The 17,710-nt window shown below is 40.6% G+C and overlaps 1 protein-coding gene across 2 annotated transcripts in view; it reads left to right on the top strand.

Moving 5' to 3' along the window:
* Positions 1 to 17,710, top strand: part of DNAH11 (dynein axonemal heavy chain 11) — a 371,336-nt gene that overhangs the window by 47,439 nt on the left and 306,187 nt on the right. For both annotated transcript variants that reach the window (XM_070369750.1, XM_070369751.1), the window contains exons 13-18: positions 5,174 to 5,278; positions 5,430 to 5,822; positions 12,821 to 13,153; positions 14,005 to 14,259; positions 14,344 to 14,513; positions 14,745 to 14,967. In XM_070369750.1, coding sequence (XP_070225851.1) covers positions 5,174 to 5,278; positions 5,430 to 5,822; positions 12,821 to 13,153; positions 14,005 to 14,259; positions 14,344 to 14,513; positions 14,745 to 14,967 — 1,479 coding nt within the window. The remainder of the gene's footprint in view (positions 1 to 5,173; positions 5,279 to 5,429; positions 5,823 to 12,820; positions 13,154 to 14,004; positions 14,260 to 14,343; positions 14,514 to 14,744; positions 14,968 to 17,710) is intronic.

Below are 17,710 nucleotides of genomic sequence, written 5' to 3'. Positions count from 1 at the left end.
AGGTCCATCGTATTTCATCTTTGTGTTTGTGTGTCTAACATAGTATTTGGCACTTGATAACATTCAATAGATGTCAGTTTAATTGAACAGAATCAATAGTCTTTGATCAGTTTTTTTCTGGCTTATGTTTTCTGGCCCTGTCTCATGGTAGTCCAACTTTATGCCTAGGAGGTGAGAAAATTAGTCTCACTGACTTTATTTTTTATTTATGTATTTTTTTTACTTAAAATGGGTACATTTTATTATATATAAATTATACATAAATATAGTTAATTTAAAAACAAAACATCAGATCAGATCAGTCGCTCAGTCGTGTACAACTCTTTGCGACCCTATGAATTCAGCACGCCAGGCCTCCCTGTCCATCACCAACTCCTGGAGTTCACTCAGACTCACGTCTATCGAGTCAGTGATGCCATCCAGCCATCTCATCCTCTGTCGTCCCCTTCTCCTCCTGCCCCCAATCCCTCCCAGCATCAGAGTCTTTTCCAGTGAGTCAACTCTTCACATGAGGTGGCCAAAGTACTGAGTTTCAGCTTACCATCATTCCTTCCAAAGAAATCCCAGGGCTGATCTCCTTCAGAATGGACTGGTTGGATCTCCTTGCAGTCCAAGGGACTCTCAAGAGTCTTCTCCAACACCACAGTTCAAAAGCATCAATTCTTCGGCGCTCAGCCTTCTTCACAGTCCAACTCTCACATCCATACATGACCACAGGAAAAACCATAGCCTTGGGAGCCAGCACCAGTGTAGGGAAACCTAACCTGTAATCGACAAATTGCTGGAGGCTCAGTGTGGACAAGTCTGAGAGCTGAAAACTTCAGGTGGGAGAGGTAATGCATCACATAGTGATTATGGTCAATAATACCGAGTCATAAACTTCAGAGTTGCCAAGAGACTAGATCATAATTGTTCCCGCCACAAAAAAAAAAAAAAAAAGGAATGATAATTATGTGACATGATACAGCTGTTAGTGAGCACCACAGTGATAGTCACATTGCAACATATAAATGTATTAAATCAACATATAGTACACTTAATTATGACAACTGAAACTTGGTAAGAGAAAGCAAAAACACATCCTAAACTTCAGGGGTGCCCAGTCACTGGAGGTGGAGCTTACGTTTCTGGGAGTTTTTTACTTCCTGGAGCTCCACCAGGTCCTCACTCATCTGCAGTGAATAGTGAAAGTGAAAGTTGCTCAGTCATGTCTGATTCTGTGCGACCCTGTGGACTATACAGTCCTTGGAATTCTCCAGGCCAGAATACTGGAGTGGGTAGCCTTTCCCTTCTCCAGGGAATCTTCCCAGCCCAGGTGTCCCACATTGCAGGTGGATTCTTTACCAGTTGAGCCACAGGGGAAGCCCAAGAATACTGGAGTGGGTAGCCTATCCCTTCTCCAGCAGATCTTTCCCACCCAGAAATCGAACTGGGGTCTCCTGCATTGCAGGTGGATTCTTTACCAACTGAGCTATCAGGGAAGCCCCTCCAGTGAATCCTGGAGGAAAATACTTCTGGCAGGAGGAAAGGAAAGGACCACTTTGAAATGTTAAGAGACTTCTGTTCTTCTCAACAAGGTCTGCTCTGAGGAGAAGCTGTCTTCCCAGGGCCTGGCCTACCTGGGGGAAGGGAAGTGCCAACTCCAGGCCACTCTAGCTATGCTATCCCACCTACGGGTGGGGAGTGAGAACCGAGAAGCACCGGTGAAGGGCATGGTCCACCAGCTCACCAAAAAGTTGAGACCTGATAGCAGGATTATGCAACCCTTCCCTACCCCAAACCTTACTCTCACATCACTAAAGGTCTGTTGACTGCAATGTATCCTGTCTACCTAGTATATCTTGTCTACCTTTCAGTAAAAGTTTACAAGGCATTCTGAAAGGCAAAAACACAGTTTGAGGAGACTAAGCATCAGAACCAGAATCAGATATGGTGGAAATGTTGGAATTATCAGATTATGAATTTAGAAACCTACAACTAATATGTTAAGAGCCTTAATGGGAAAAGTAGACAACATGCGAAACCAGATGATGTAAAGAGAAAGATGGAAATTCTAAGAGAGAATGAAAAAGAAATGCTCGAGATCAAAGCCACTGTAACAGACATGAAGGATGCCTTTGATGGGCTCATTAGTAGACTGGACATGCCGAGGAAAGAGCTTTGAGCTTGAGGATATGATGCTAGAAACTTCCAAAACTGAAAAATAAAGAGAAAAAAGACTGAGGAAAAAATTCCCAGAACAGAACAGGACGGACTATCCAAGAACTGTGGGACAACTACAAAAGTATGGTGGCTATAATGAAAATACCAGAGGAGAAGATAGAAAGGGACAGAAGAAATGTTTGAAGCAATAATGACTGAGAATTTTCCCCGATTAATGTTAGACATCAAAGTACAGATCCAGGAAGCTCAGAGAACACCAAGCAGGATAAATCCCCTCCCCACAATCATATTCAAACTTCAGAAAGTCAAAAATAAAAGAGAAACATTCTGATAGAAGATGGGAGGGGGGGACACCTCATTTATAAAGGAGCAGAGGTAAGAATTGCATCTGACATCTCAGAAACCATGCAAGAAATCAAGAAGAGAGTTCAGTGAAGTGTCTGAAGTGTTAAAGGGAAAAAACAAAAGCAAAGCACCAACTTAGAATTCTGTACCCTGTGAAATTATCCTTCACGAGTGAAAGAGAAATACTTTCTCAAACAAAAATTGAAGGAATTTGTTGCCAGAAATGTTACCTTGCAAGAAATGTTATGAAGTTCTTCAGACAGAAGGAAAACTATATAGGAGTCTCACTGACTTTAATAGTCACAGGCTGTACCCAAGTTCTGATTCATTTTCTGAAATACTACAAAGAATAGCATCACCTAATTTTTCTTATTAACCTCAAGACATGTGTATAAATGTATAACCTGGAGAACTGAGGATTTTCTCTACCTTCTGATTGCATAAAACCAATTTATAAAAAATGAATTTCTGAGATGTTTTGGAGATAATCCCTACAATTCTGCCACAAGGGATTATAAACACACAAAATGTAGTGTACTAGTTAAACCATGGAGTGACAATCTGAGGAAGTCAGTTGGATTACCTTCTAAAGCGTGTTGCGTGGTCTCTTCCTCAGAACCTTGAATTAAGGCTACAGTCAGTTCTGCTCTGACATGACATATGCGTTCCTGAAAATCACTTCACAGTGAAAGACTGCACATAAAAAGTGCAGGACTGAGGGGAATGTGAGGGCCAGGGCACAGTGCTCAAAAGCTTTGTCAGTGATAATCAAAAATAAAGGTCAGACAGAACAACAAATACCGTGTGTGGTATCACTTATATGGGGAATCTAAAAAATATAGCACGTGAGTGAATATAACAAAAGGAAACGGACTCACAGATACAGAAAACAAACTAGTGGTTACTACTGGGGAGAGGGAAGGGGTGGGACAAGCCAGGGGTAAGGGGTTAAAAGATTCGAACTATTAGGTATAACATAAGCTACAAGGATATATGTTGTATAACATGGGGAATACAGCAAATGCTTTACAATAACTACAAATGAAGCGTAACCTTTAAAAAGTGTGAACATACTGTACACCAGTAACTTATATAACATTGCACAGCAACTATACTCTAATAAGAAAAAACAGAAACAAAGCCAGGAGAAAGGGTAGCATACTTTTTTATACATTTTAAATGGCTAGGTAATAGATAAATTCTCCAATGAACTGACACTTTCTCCTGACAAAGACACGAAGTTTGTTCAGAAGTATGTTACGACTTGTGTGTTACTGTGAAGTGGGGGAAGGAGGGTCATTTGAAACCAGACAAAAGTCCTGCCACCAGCAGTGGATGGGTGTGTGTCATCACTCACGTGTAAATGGCAGTGGATGTTTATGAGGTGTGCGTGTGAAAATTTTGTCTTCCTAATAAAACCTTCAGTTTAGTTGGGTGCAGGTTTTAGCATTTATCTAGCATTTCTTGTGGATAAATCTGCAGATAAGCAAAGACAAAACTTGTGGCATACTCAGATTCCTCTCTGGTATATAATGATGTCGCGTTTTCAAAATAAGCATTATAACAGAACTCACAGTGCTGGGAAAAGGTCGAGGTCCATTTATGGCCTTCCATTTCAGACCTTCATGTAGATGTTGCTTGAATTCTTTCTCTGACAGTGAGCCACAACCAGTGATTTCTGCCTATATTATTACTTTTTTAAACTAATTTTGTATTGGTGTATAGCTAATAAACAATGTTGTGATAGTTTCAGATGAACAGCGAAGGGACTTAGCTCTACATATACATGTGTCCATCCTCCTCCAAAACCCCCTCTCATCCAAGATGGTACATAACTGAGTAGAGTTCTGTGTGCTATACAGTAGGCTTATCTATTGTAAATATAGCAGTGGGTACCTGAACTTCCCAAACTCCCTAACTATTCCTTCCCCCTGGCAACCATAAGTTCATTTTCTAAGTCTGTGAGTCTCTTTCTGTTTTGTAAGTAACTTATCTACCTTTATTAGTTATATACTTCTATGTCATATGGAATGTATCATTATTGCTTTGAAAAAGCATAAGAAACAAAAACCTCTCTGCCCTGACAGTTTGAAAATATGATAATCACTGATGAAATTACAAGCATTTTGATGTTAACTTGTGTTAAAATAGAATGGTATCCTTCAGTCAGTTCAGTTCAGTCACTCAGTCATGTCTGACTCTTTGTGACCCCATGGACTGCAGCACCCCAGGCCTCCCTGTCCATCACCAACTCCCAGAGCTTGCTCAAACTCATGTCCATTGAGTCTGATTCCATTCAACCATCTCATCCTCTGTCATCCACTTCTCCTCCTGCCTTCAGTCTTTCCCAGCATCAGGGTCTTTTCCAGTGAATCAGTTCTTCACATCAGGTGGCCAAAGTATTGGAGTTTCAACTTTACCATCAATCCTTCCAATGAATATTCAGGACTGATTTCCTTTAGGATGGACTGGTTGAATCTCTTTGCAGTCCAAGGGACTCTCAAGAGTCTCCTCTAACACTACAGTTCAAAAGCATCAGTTCTTTGGCATTCAGCTTTCTTTAATTTTCAACTTTCAGATCCATACATGACTACTGGAAAAACCATAGCTTTAACTAGATGGATATCCTTAAAATATGTAATAATTCTTGCTTTTCTTTTAATAGCTAGTGGCCGTATTAAGAGAAGTGAAATACCTTTTGATGTTGAAGAAATCAGACATACCAGATTCAGCCTTCGCCATCTTCAAAAAAAGAAACACTCTCTTAAAGGTCTGTGTTTTCAGATATTGGGGCAGATTTTGAAAAGAAATAGTTGGAATTTTAATTATTAACATGTAGACCTATGATACTTTCATGGCTCCAAGAGAAAGCAGCTGTAACATATGTGGTGCTTTTTGTTTCGGGGTTTTCTTTTGCTCAGTACATTGGAAATCTTGAACTTCTTGTGCACGGATATAATAAGCTGAAACAGACTCTTCTGGAAGTTGAATACCCCTTGATTGAGGACGAGCTGAGGACGGTGGATGAGGAACTGCAGGCAGCCACCACATCGCTGACATGGCAGGATGACTGCTGGGAGGATATCAAGAGGGTAAGGATGGCCACCTCAGAGCTGGAGCGCAGAGTGGAGCGTGCGCAGAATAACGTCAGAGTGATCCAGCAGACCCTGCGGGCTTGGGCCGAGTGCCTGCTCCTTCCCAGGAGAGAACACAGGCGGGAGACCACCATGACTTGGGAGGACAAGAGTGAATTATTTACGAAAAAATACAAGCGAATCCGGGAAGACGGCTGCAAGATACACAACTTGGTTGAGGTACTTGCCTTTTTCTTTTTTAATTTCTATTTGTTTATTTGCTGCACCAGGTCTTACTTGCAACATGTAGGATCTTCCCTGTAGCATGTGGGCTTCTCTGGAGTTGTGTTGTGCAGGCACCAGAGCGTGCAGACTCAGTAGTTAGTGTTCAGGCTCGTAGTTGCTGTGTGATGCCTGGGATCTTAGTTCTCTGACCACGGGTGGAGCCTGTGTCCCCTGCATTGGAAAGCGAATCCTTACCCACTGGACCAACAGGAAGTTACCAAGCCCTCAAGCCATACTTGCTTTTAAGGCTCCAAAGTTTATAGCAGCTCCTTTCATTAAGTTTGTTTCTTTTGTTCAGTCACTTAGTCCTTTCCGACTCTGCAACCCCATGGACTGTAGCACACCAGTCTTCCCTCTGTCCTTCACTGTCTCCCAGACTTTGCTCAAAATCATGTGCATTGAGTCAGTGATGCTGTCTAACCATCTCATTCTCTGTAGTCCCCTTCTCCTCCTGCCCTCAATCTTTCCCAGCTTCAGGGTCTTTTCCAGTGAGTCAGCTCTTTGCATCAGGTGGCCAAAGTATTGGAGCTTCAGCATCAGTCCTTCCATTGAATATTCAGGGTTGATTTCCTTTAGGATACACTGGTTGGATCTCCTAGCAGTCCAAGGGACTCTCAAGAGTCTTCTCCAGCACCACAGTTTGAAAGCATCACTTTTTTGGCTCTTAGCTTTCTTTATGGTCCAACTCTCACATCCATACATGACTACTGCAAAAACCAAAGTTTTGACTGTACGGACTTTGTTGGCAAAGTGATGTCTCTGCTTTTTAATACACTGTCTGGGTATGTCTTAGCTTTCCTTCCAGGGAACAAGTGTCTGTGAGTTTCATGGCTATAGTCGCTGTCTGAAGTTATTTTGGGGCCCAAGAAAATAAAAGCTATCACTTCTTCCATTTTCTTCCCCTTCCCTTTGCTGTGAAATGATGGGGCAGATGCCATGATCTTAGTTTTTTGAATGTTGAGTTTTAATCCAGCTTTTTCACGCTTTTCTTTCACCTTCATCAGGACGTTCTTTAGTTCCTTTTCACTTTCTGCCATGAGAGTGGTACCATCTGCATGTCTGAGGTTGTTAATATTTCTCCTGGCAATCCTGATTCCAGCTTGTGATTCACACAGCCTGACATTTCTCATGATGTACTCTGCATATAAGTTAAATAAACAGGGTGACAATATACAGCCTTGTCATTCTCCTTTTCCATTTTGAACCAGTCTGTTGTTCTATGTCTGGTTCTAACTGTTGCTTCTTGACCTGCTTACAGATTTTTCAGGAGATAGGGAAGGTGGTCTGGTATTCCCATCTTTAAGAATTTTCCACAGTTCATTGTGATCCACACAGTCAAAGGCTGTAGCATAGTGAGTGAAACAGAAGTAGTTGCTTTTCTGAAACTGCCTTGCTTTCTCCATGATCTAACAAATGTTGGCAATTTGATCTCTGGTTTGTCTACCTCTTCAAGCCCCAGCTTGTACATCTTATACATTCGCATACTACTGAAGCCTAGCTTGAAGGATTTTGAACGTAACCTGGCTAGCATGTGAAAATGAGCACAATTGTTTGAATATTATTTAGCACTGCCCTTCTTTGGTATTGGAATAAAAACTGACCTTTTCCAGTCCTCGGGCCACTGTTGAGGTTTCCAAATTTGCTGGCGTATTGAGTGCAGCACTTTAACAGCATCATCCTTTAGGATTTGAAATAGTTCAGAAGGGCTCTTTTATTGGACCCAAAAGAGCTTTATGTATGGTTTTACTAAGCATTGAAAGTGGAGGAATTTGTATTACTTGCCTGTCATTTCTTAGACCTTACTGTGCTCATGTCTGAGGGAAGAGATAAGAATATGGGATCTTTTGGTAAAACAGAGAGGCTAGAAATGGGGTTGCTGTCTTGGTCATAGTTATCACCTGTTTTGAATGCTGTCAGTAGCTACTACTGTTGGGCAAATGCTCTGTGTGACATCCATCTTGTTGACATCATCTCATGTAACCCTCTCAACCACCCACTAAGGGTGACACCGGTAGTTACTCTCCTTACAACAAGTACTTGAGCTTTTGAAGCAGTGATAGGCACTATTCCAGAGTTATCAAGGTAGGAGAAGATACAAAATAAAGCAAGAGCAAAGAACAGCAGACAGAAAGCAAAGCAAACGAAAAAAGACTCTTGTTTCTTAAACCATACACCCTTGTCAGGGAATAGAGAAAGAGAAAATAAAAAATATATAATAGTACCTCAGTTGATCATAGGAGCAGGGGTGAAAAATAAACAGAGATGGCAAGAGAGAGAATCAGTGGCAGGCAGGGTGGACGTTGTATTTGAGGTGGTTAGAAGGACCTCTTTACTGAGGTAGCATTTCTGCTGAGAACTGAAAAGGAAAGCACTATGTGGAAAACAAAAGAAGGATGTTCTAGTATCAAAGTACAAAAGCTACAGGAGTATCGGTCGCGTGACAAAGCAATGATAAACCCGGTCAGTGTATTAAAAAGCAAAGACATCACTTTGCCAACAAAGGTCTCATAGTCAAAGCTCTGGTTTTTCCAGTAGTTATATACCGATGTGAGAGTTGGACCATAAACAAAGCTGAGTGCTAAAGAACTGATGTTTTTGAATTGTTATGACCAACCTAGATAGCATATTAAGAAGCAGAGACATTCCTTTACCAACAAAGGTCTGTCTAGTCAAAGCTATGGTTTTTCCAGTAGTCATGTATGGATGAGAGAGTGAGACTATAAAGCAAGCTGAGAACTGAAGAATTGATGCTTTTGAACTGTGGTGTTTGAGAAGACTCTTGAGAGTCCCTTGGACTGCAAGGAGGTCAAACCAGTCAATCCTAAAGGAAATTAACCCCAAATATTTATTGGAAGGACCGATATTGAAGCTGAAGTTCCAATACTTTGGCTACTTGATGTAAAGAGTAGAAAAGGACACTGATGCTGGGATAGATTGGAAGGCAAAAAGAGAAGGGGGTGGCAGAGGATGAGATGGTTGGATACCATCACCGACTCAGTGGACATGAGTTTGAAAACTCTGGGAGATAATGAAGGATACAGGGAAGCCTGCCATGCTGCAGTCCATGGGGTCACAAAGAGTCACATATGACTTAGGGACTGAACAGTAATGGGTAGCATATCTAAGGATCAGTTAGAGAGCCAGCCTGCCTGAAGTGTAATTTCCAAGGGGAATAATTGCACATAATTACGTTTGAAAGGGACTAAGGACAAATCCCTGGTGACTCAGGAAAGAATCTGCCTTCAGTGCAAGAGACATGATATCCATCCTGGGTCAGGAAGATCCCCTGGAGAAGGGAATGACAACCCACTCCAGTATTCTTGCTGGGAAATTCCATGGACAGAGGAACTTGTGGACTATAGTCCTTGGGGTTGCAAAGAGTCAGACATAACTGAGTGCCTGCTTTTAAGGGGCAAATCACACAGGATCAGCAGGCCATTTTGAGAACTTTGGGTTTTGCTCTAAGGGGAAATAGCAGCCAGAGACTCTCTGCTCATAGGCCTTCCCTGTTGAGTGAAATGGGAGACAGGAGATGGTAGAGAGAGAGACCATGAGGGGATGAGTCTACAATCCAGGTGATGATGGCTTAGGTCAGGGTGACAGTGGTAAAGAGTAGTCATGTGCTGGATGTATTTTGAAGGCAGAGCCAAGAATATCTTCTGTGACAAGTCAGGGGACAGAGAAGTCGAAGATGAAATTGAGGTTTTTGGTCTGGGCCACTGGGAAAATAGTTTCCCTTTACTGACATGAGGAGGGCTATGGGAGAGCAAGATGTTGTAGAGAAAAGACAGGATTTGTCTTTGGGCATGTTATTTAGAGATGTCCACCCAAGCGGAGATTTTTGCATAGACTGGCTTTGGAATTCTGTGAAGAAAAGCAGCAAATGCATTCACTAAAAAGTAACGTATGGGACATTTGATATGCTGTACTGAGTGTCACAAAATAGGGGGGAAAAAAGAGAAAAATGCATATGGGTTTCAAAGACTCTGTTCACTTGCAAGTTTGTCTGAAATATCTAAGGAAGTATTAGTTTTCCCTACTGGTAACACTTATAAGGCTTTGCTGACTGCCTGTGTTAGCACTCTTGGGCTGCTAGTAACAGAGTAACAAATTCTGTAACAAAGTACCACAGATGGATGTCTTAGAACAACTGAATTGTATTCTCACACTGACTGGAGGCTAAAAGTGTGAAATCAAGGTGTGGGTAGGGCCATGCTCCCGCTGAAGGCTCTCCCTAAGGCCTGGGTAGCTGGGGCTTCCCGGGTGGCTCAATGGTAAAGAATCTGCCTGCCTATGTAGGAGATGCAGGTTTGATCCCTGGGTCGGGAAGATCCCCAGGGGAAAGAAACGGCAACCCACCCCAATATTCTTGCCTGGGAAATCTCATGGACAGAGGAGTCTGGCGGGCTACAAGTCCATTGGATCTCAAAAGAGTCAGATATGACTTAGTGACTAAACAAGGCTTGAAGGAATCAAAGGGATGTTATGATATGTAAAGAGAAAGTTTTTTCAGCAGTATCTTAACTTACTCATTCTGTTGACTATTCCTAGTTTGCCAAGGTACTGTGAATTATGCTGACTTTCAGGACACACTTACGAGTGTTCATGCCTTAGAATCTGTGTCATGGAGGACAGATGATGGGTTATGATTAGCTTCTTCTATTGTATTTTCTTGATAATAAAAAAGTGGACTCCCCAAACAGTGACTTGGGGGTTTAGACCAGTAAAATTTATGAATCCTGATCAAAATGCATTGAAATTGTTGCCAATATATGACTGGAAATAGTTATAAGCAAGGTTTTGTCGTGTTATTCTCACAGAATAAGTTTGGAGTTTTTCTACTGGTAAGTAAACTCTGCTTTATGCCTTTAAGTAAAAAACTAAGAAGCTTTGAAGTCACCAAGAACTGTGGAGAGCTTCCAGTTTGAGGGAATGCAACTTTAAAATAGAAATGAAGCAATTACTTGTTTCTGTAGTCCGTGTTTTAAATGATTGCCCCACCTCTTATTAGCTCATCATTTTGAGCTTGGTCCTCAGACTTCCAGTGAGGAGTGTGGTTTTGGGAAAGCCAGCAGCAGGTGGGTAAGCTCTGCCTTTTCATGCCATGCCCTTGTGGCTGTCGATTCTCAGTGCATGTCTGTAGTCAGCATCTAAGATGATGAGAAGGGCAGAACCGTGGACGATTGGGTCTGGAAGGGACCCGAGTGATCATTCAGTCACCCAAAGCTCTCCCTTCTGTTTCTCTTCCTCCCTATACTGTAAATTGTTGAAACTACAACAACTTCTTGTAAGTGGCACTATAGTGATATACACTGAGTCTCTTGATATGAGAAAGTAGGAACAGTGAGGAAATCACAGGTGTATTACTGTGACGTGTTGCAAAGAACCCTGCTTTGAGGAGTCAGGAGGCCTGGCTTCTAGTTCTCGTTCCTATTAATGGGATGCTGGATGCATTTTAGGTCTTTGTTTTATACCTTCAAGATGCAGAGCCTGAACTCTTTAAGATAGTCTTTGAGGATTTTTTTCACCCCTTTGACCTCTGTACTTCTCCTTTCTGGTTTCCGCAGTGGAGACAGGACTGTTGTGCACAGCTGTCTGGGGTGTGTACTGCCTGGCTCCAGCGGTGTGGGTCATATACAACACACAGATGTGAATGCTTCCACCTGGGTGGTGAAAAAGACAGCATCCCTGAAAACAGCAGTTCTTAAATTTGTTAGAACGGAAAAAAAAAAAAAAAAAAAAAAACTCAAAAACTTGCTAATTCCTGCCCTGCTTTATCAGGATTGAGACTCACCTCTGTAATTCTGATTCTTGCCTGTAGCACACACCTTTGAATCCTGGATCATATCTCCACAGTGGTGAATAATCAAAGAAGGCATAATCTACCTTATAATCAGCTGTTTTGCTATCATCTTTTCTCTGTGTCCCCCTTGGTAGCTCAGATGGTAAAGAAATCTGCCTGCAATGCTGGAGACCTGGGTTTGATCCTTGGGTCAGGAAGATCCAAGGATGGCAACCCACTGCCGTATTCTTGCCAGGAAAATTCCATGGACAGGCTATCGTCCAGAGGGTCACAAAGAATCGGACACGATTGAGTGGCTAACACACTTTCTCTGTGTCACAGTAGCTTCTGTCTTCTGCATCTATTCTCTGGCCTGTATAGACTTCAGCCTTTGCCACTCAGAAGGTACCCCTGGAACCAGCCTTGTTGCTCACCTGACCTTTTTAAATCTCTGTCCCTCGACCTGCTACACTGTGCCCAACCTCTAGTCTCCTTAACCGTGTCCAGGTCTGGGCTGTTGTGCCCGCTGACCCACCCATGGGGAGATGCAGAAGTTGAATTTGATGTTATTGAAGTACAAAAGGAGGTTGGACTTCCCTAGGTCGGTGTTTCCCAAGTTGAGTTAGTATTATTCCTCCAGCTGCTCATAGGTGGGTGGCCCAAAATAATTTTGTGTTTGAAGACAATCAGTTAAACCAGGTTAATGGACTTTAACATAAGTACAGTGCAAGTCCCCAAAAATGGCCTAGAGCACATCACCCTATGCTGACTTAGTGATCTCTGGTTACCCCAGCACAGTGTTCTCCGGCCGACTGGCTGGATGGGGGAACTTCATTTACAGGAGAGGGCCTGGAAGGTCAAGTCTCAGACCCCATCCATCTAGGATGTTTTGGGAAATAGTGTAGTTTTTGTGTGTATTTGTAGGTAGCAGTCTTCGTAATGATTTCTCCTTTAAAGAATGACTTTTGAATGTATTTTATAGATAAACTAAGTGTTACAAAATCCTGCTTAGGTCATTGCCATCTGGCTTAAGATTCTGCAACTAAGCATTTGAATGTTTCTATGTTGTACCCCCAAATGCAGCCCCTTTAATGTACTATTTAAATGAACAGCTTTCATTTTTATACTCACTGTTGTCTATACTGATCTATTAATACTTGTCTGTTGGTAGGAAAATAGGAAGCTATTCAGAGCCAATCCTGCTCTGGATGCCTGGAAGATTTATGTAGAATTCATTGATGACATCGTGGTGGAAGGCTTTTTTCAAGCAATAATGCATGACTTAGACTTCTTCCTGAAGAACACAGAGAAACAATTGAAACCTGCACCATTTTTTCAAGCACAGATGATCTTAATGCCCCCAGAGATTCTGTTTAAGCCTTCTTTAGAAAGAGAGGCTGGAGATGGCTTCTATGATCTGGTGGAAGAAATGCTGTGCAGTAGTTTCAGAATGTCTGCCCAGATGAAGCGAGTAGCAGCACATCTGGAAACAGAAAACTACCAGGTATGCTCTTTGTAAATAGGTATTATGCTTATTGTTAATTATATGTACATAATAGATTAAGAGCTTATACATGCATTTATTAATAGTGATACTGAATACTGAATGCAGAAAATAGAATACAGAGAGATCAAGGAAACTTAAAAGGAAACAAATTCTTTAAAAAGTTTACATATTTTTAAAAGTTCAACATATTTACATATATTTTATCCAATTTTGCACATATGTTTAGAGTTACAAACAAATGCAAAGCTAATTCCAAAGCTTTTATTCTGAATATACTTCAGTTTTGAGTTCTAGTGTTTTCTGTATTCTGATGTTCACACTTCTTTGCTGTATTTATACCAAGTATGGTTAATTTTATTTGTAACTAACCTAAAAGCAACATCCTGTGAGCTGATCCTGAGGCAGCCAGGAAAATCAGGAATTTTAGAACAGCCTTTTAAAACGGGATAAAGCCACATTAAAGAAAGCACTTCATTCTTGATATATAAATGCAAAAGAGAAAATATTAAGAAACAATATTTCAGATGAAAAGGCAGAAAAGAATATAGAGATTGCAACTTCCCTGAATTCAAAACAAATGTGCTTACTCAACTACCCAGATATTTGAATATGTAATACCCATACAAATATATGTATATTAATGACATTATTATAAAATTAGCTTTTATATTAATGATTCAAAATTAATTGGGATAATGAGCATAAAGAAAGAAGTTGGGAAAGGCAACACAATTTTTTATCTTACTAACTATTCTCCTTTTGAAGACTGGCCTTGGAGAACGTTAGGCTGCACATAATTGAAAGAACATGGTTGAGTTTTGTAAATGCTTGGCTCTCCTGTTGTTTAGAGTGATGTGGACAACATGCTGGGCCTGGCAGAAGGTAGGCAGGAGATCATGAGGAGAGTAGCAGACGTTATCAGCAAAGTCTTGGACTTCAGAAACACCCTGGACACGTATGCTTACCTCTGGGTAGAAGACCGAGCCGAGTTCATGAAGCACTTCCTTCTATATGGCCCTACTGTGTCGGCTGAGGAGATGGAGCCTCATGTGAATGAAGAGGTCTCTGAACAATCACCAACACTTGAGCAGTTCAAAGAACAGGCAAGGAAAACCCTAAGCAGTCAATCTAGTTTCTGGGTTTTGACTGAGTTGTTGCACAGTGACTAATTTTTTTTCTAATTATAGATTGACATTTATGAGGCCCTGTATGTTCAGATGAGCAAGTTTGACGACTTCAGGGTGTTTGATAGTTGGTTCAAGGTGGACATGAAGCCTTTTAAAGTGAGCTTGCTGAACATCATCAGGAAATGGAGCTGGATGTTTCAGGAGCATCTTTTGAGATTTGTCATTGACAGGTAGCCCTTTGTGTTTTGGCATTTGGAATTATAACTTCTTATACCTGACTGCTTCTTAAAACTGATGTATTAATTTTAAGAGCATTAAAATTGCCAGTTTTATAATACAGTTAACAAGCATTTACTTAGGTAAATACTGAAAATAAGAATCAGTCAAAAGCCTTATTCTTCTAAGTTTTAATGAGTTTAATTTGCGTTTGTATATGTGTATGTACATACATGTCTTTATAGCCTGAATGAGCTACAAGAATTTATGAAGGAGACAGATGCTGGACTTCAGAGAGAATTAAGTGAAGGCGATCATGATGGTTTAGTTGACATTATGGAGCATCTTCTGGCTGTAAGAAGCCGACAGAGAGCTACTGATGAACTCTTTGAACCACTGAAAGAAACCATCACACTCTTGGAAATGTATGGCCAGAAGATGCCTGAGCACGTCTATACTCAGCTAAAGGTGAGTGTAGTGGTAAAATAGTCACGATTACCATAAACTGAGCACCTCCTGTACCCACATTCATTCTTCACGTGTACTCTCTTAGGACTCCTCGTAGCAACATATTCTGTAGATATTAATGTTTTCATTTTACAGCTTAGGAATCTGAAGCTGAAAGGGACTTAATAATTTTCTCAGGGCCACTCAAATAATGAAGCCAGGACATACAAATCTAGGGGTATTTCATGCCCAAATCCTTGCTCTGCATGGCTGTGCTTCACCATCTTCACGTTCAGGTAATAAGAGAGTCTCTCAAGGACTTTTTTGGGGTTCTTCTTATATCTTCACTTTCCCATGCGAAATGAACTCCAGCTCTCTTTTTCATCTAAAATTGCCTATCAGTTGAGAACTGTCCTAGTCTTTGGAAACAAATCGTGGACATGTTAATAAAGAATAAATAAAGCCCAATTTGGATGGAGAAATCACTGTTTCCTAAGCAGGGTTTCTGTGTCACCCTGCTCTTTCTATGTTCTGGATTGACTTGGCTGCTGTGTGCCAAATGGTGTACAAAGTCTTTGTGCTTACAACTGAATTCATGAATAAAAGTCTCACCATTGAGATGCTATTCCCATGTTCATGTTGAAGTTCTATAGATAGTTTATGTATTTGCATCATCTACCAGCTTCCAGGATGGCTTTATGTTTGACTGGGTTTCAGTCATGTGATCAGTTTCTGCATTAAGAAAAAAAAACAAAAACTTTTTATTGAATTCTGTCTAGTTCAGTGATTAGAGCATGGAGCTCAAACTAGGATTTCTTTTTTGGAAATCCATCTCATATGTTTGTCTCAGAGCATGCTTCCTCTTCAGTACAATATCCCTCAAGATCCCTCACTTGTAACATTTGTCTATACTGTCTCCAATTCCCCGTTTTTTTAAAAAACTGAGGTGAAATTCACAGTTCATATAACATAAAAGTGACCGCTTCAAAATGTGTGGCATTAGTACATTCACAAGGTTGTGTAACCACTGGCTCTATCTATTATAGTTTCAGAACATTTTCATCGCCTTAAAAGAAACTCCATGTCCATTAGTGGTCGTTCCCCACTACCTGCCCTCAGTCCGAGGCTACTGTCAATCTTTTCCTGTCTTTATGGATTTATTTATTGTAGAAACTTCATATAAGTGGTTTTATACAATATGTGACCTTCTGTGTCTGGCTTTTCTCACTTGGCAGGATGTTTTTGAGATTCATGAACATTGTAGCATATATCACTGCTTCATTCCTGGTTATGGCTGAATGATGTTCAGGTGTGTGTGTGTGTGTTTCATCTTTTGGCTGTTGTGAATAATGTTGCTGTGGACATTAGTGCAAAAGTATTTGAGTACCTGTTTTCATTCCTTTTTTGAAAAAAAATTAAGAGTAGAATTACTGGGTCATGTGGTTTCTAAGTTTAACTTTTTGAGGAACTGCCAAAATGTTTTTCACTTCTGCTGCTCCCTTTTATAGTCCACACTTTGTTTTGTGAAGACTCTGCAACAATGTATTTACAAGTGATCTGTTGGCTACAAAGAATTACTGTATATGAATTATTAAATTTTAAGTAAAATCTGTCTCTAAAAGAAAATCTAGTTTGATTTGGAGTGAAAGGCAATGTGGATAGATAATACATAACAAGAGTGAGAGATTAAATAATTACGGCAGAACACACTGTGCGTCTTTGTTTTTAGGAAGATTGGGATATTCTTTGAGTCAGATCTTGAACCTGAAAATATGTCATATAGAGAAACCAGCCAAAATAGAAGGAACTGATAGGCGATTTGGGTCATGGCCTCCAGAATTTGTATTATAAAAGTTTGGCTCACACTTTGCTAAAGCTAGGTCCCAGTCATTTCTGTTGTCATTTTTAAGTCTTTGACAAATTTTCCTGACACATATGACACCTTAAATACATTGTTCAACAATAAGTTAATGAGAAAAGTATAAGTGGTGATGGAGACATGTTTGATCAAGTCACTTAGTTCTGACTGTTAGTTTTTTTATGAAATGGGGGTTCATATATTTAATTTTAGTGCTGTGGTCTGCTGAAAGATTTAAAATTCTTTTATGCATTTTTTAGCTTACACGCTTTCTAATGGACTCTTATGTTTCCAAGATGAATAAAAGCAAATGTGGTATTCTGCTTTTTTTCCTATAAAAATAAGTTTGACTCACTACTTACAGTTTTGGCAATGTTGAAAATACTAAGCTTTTCAAGATTTCAAAAGTGAACCATACTTTTAGCTCTGTGTGCGTCTCGATGCTGGTAATTCATGCTGATAGGGGAAAATATAAGATTTATAGGCAGTTCAAGTTGCTTGTGGGGGATAACAATGTACCAGATTTGTTTTAATTGAAGCCATTTGTGAGAGTTACTTTTTCTCCTTCATAATCATTAGTGGTCATAACATTTCCCCAAACTTGCCTGTGCTTAGTTTGATGCTTAAAACCCCTGGGCATGGCTGTGTTCTCATACTCTATCTGCAGTATGCTCTGAAGCTGGATTACACCTGTAATCTATAGATTTTTTTTAAGTCCCTTCCCTGTTAAGAAACCTTCATTGACTGCCCCTAGCCTCAGAATTGGAGAAGGCAATGGCACCCCACTCCAGAACTCTTGCCTGGAAAATCCCATGGATGGAGGAGCCTGCTGGGCTGCAGTCCATGGGGTTGCAAAGAGTCGGACACGACCGAGCAACTTCACTTTCACTTTCCACTTTCATGCAT

Source organism: Bos mutus, chromosome 4, assembly GCF_027580195.1.
Source record: "Bos mutus isolate GX-2022 chromosome 4, NWIPB_WYAK_1.1, whole genome shotgun sequence".
NCBI lineage: Eukaryota > Metazoa > Chordata > Mammalia > Artiodactyla > Bovidae > Bos > Bos mutus.
Note: the sequence above shows the minus strand (reverse complement) of the source record. Positions and strands in the feature narration are given on the sequence as shown.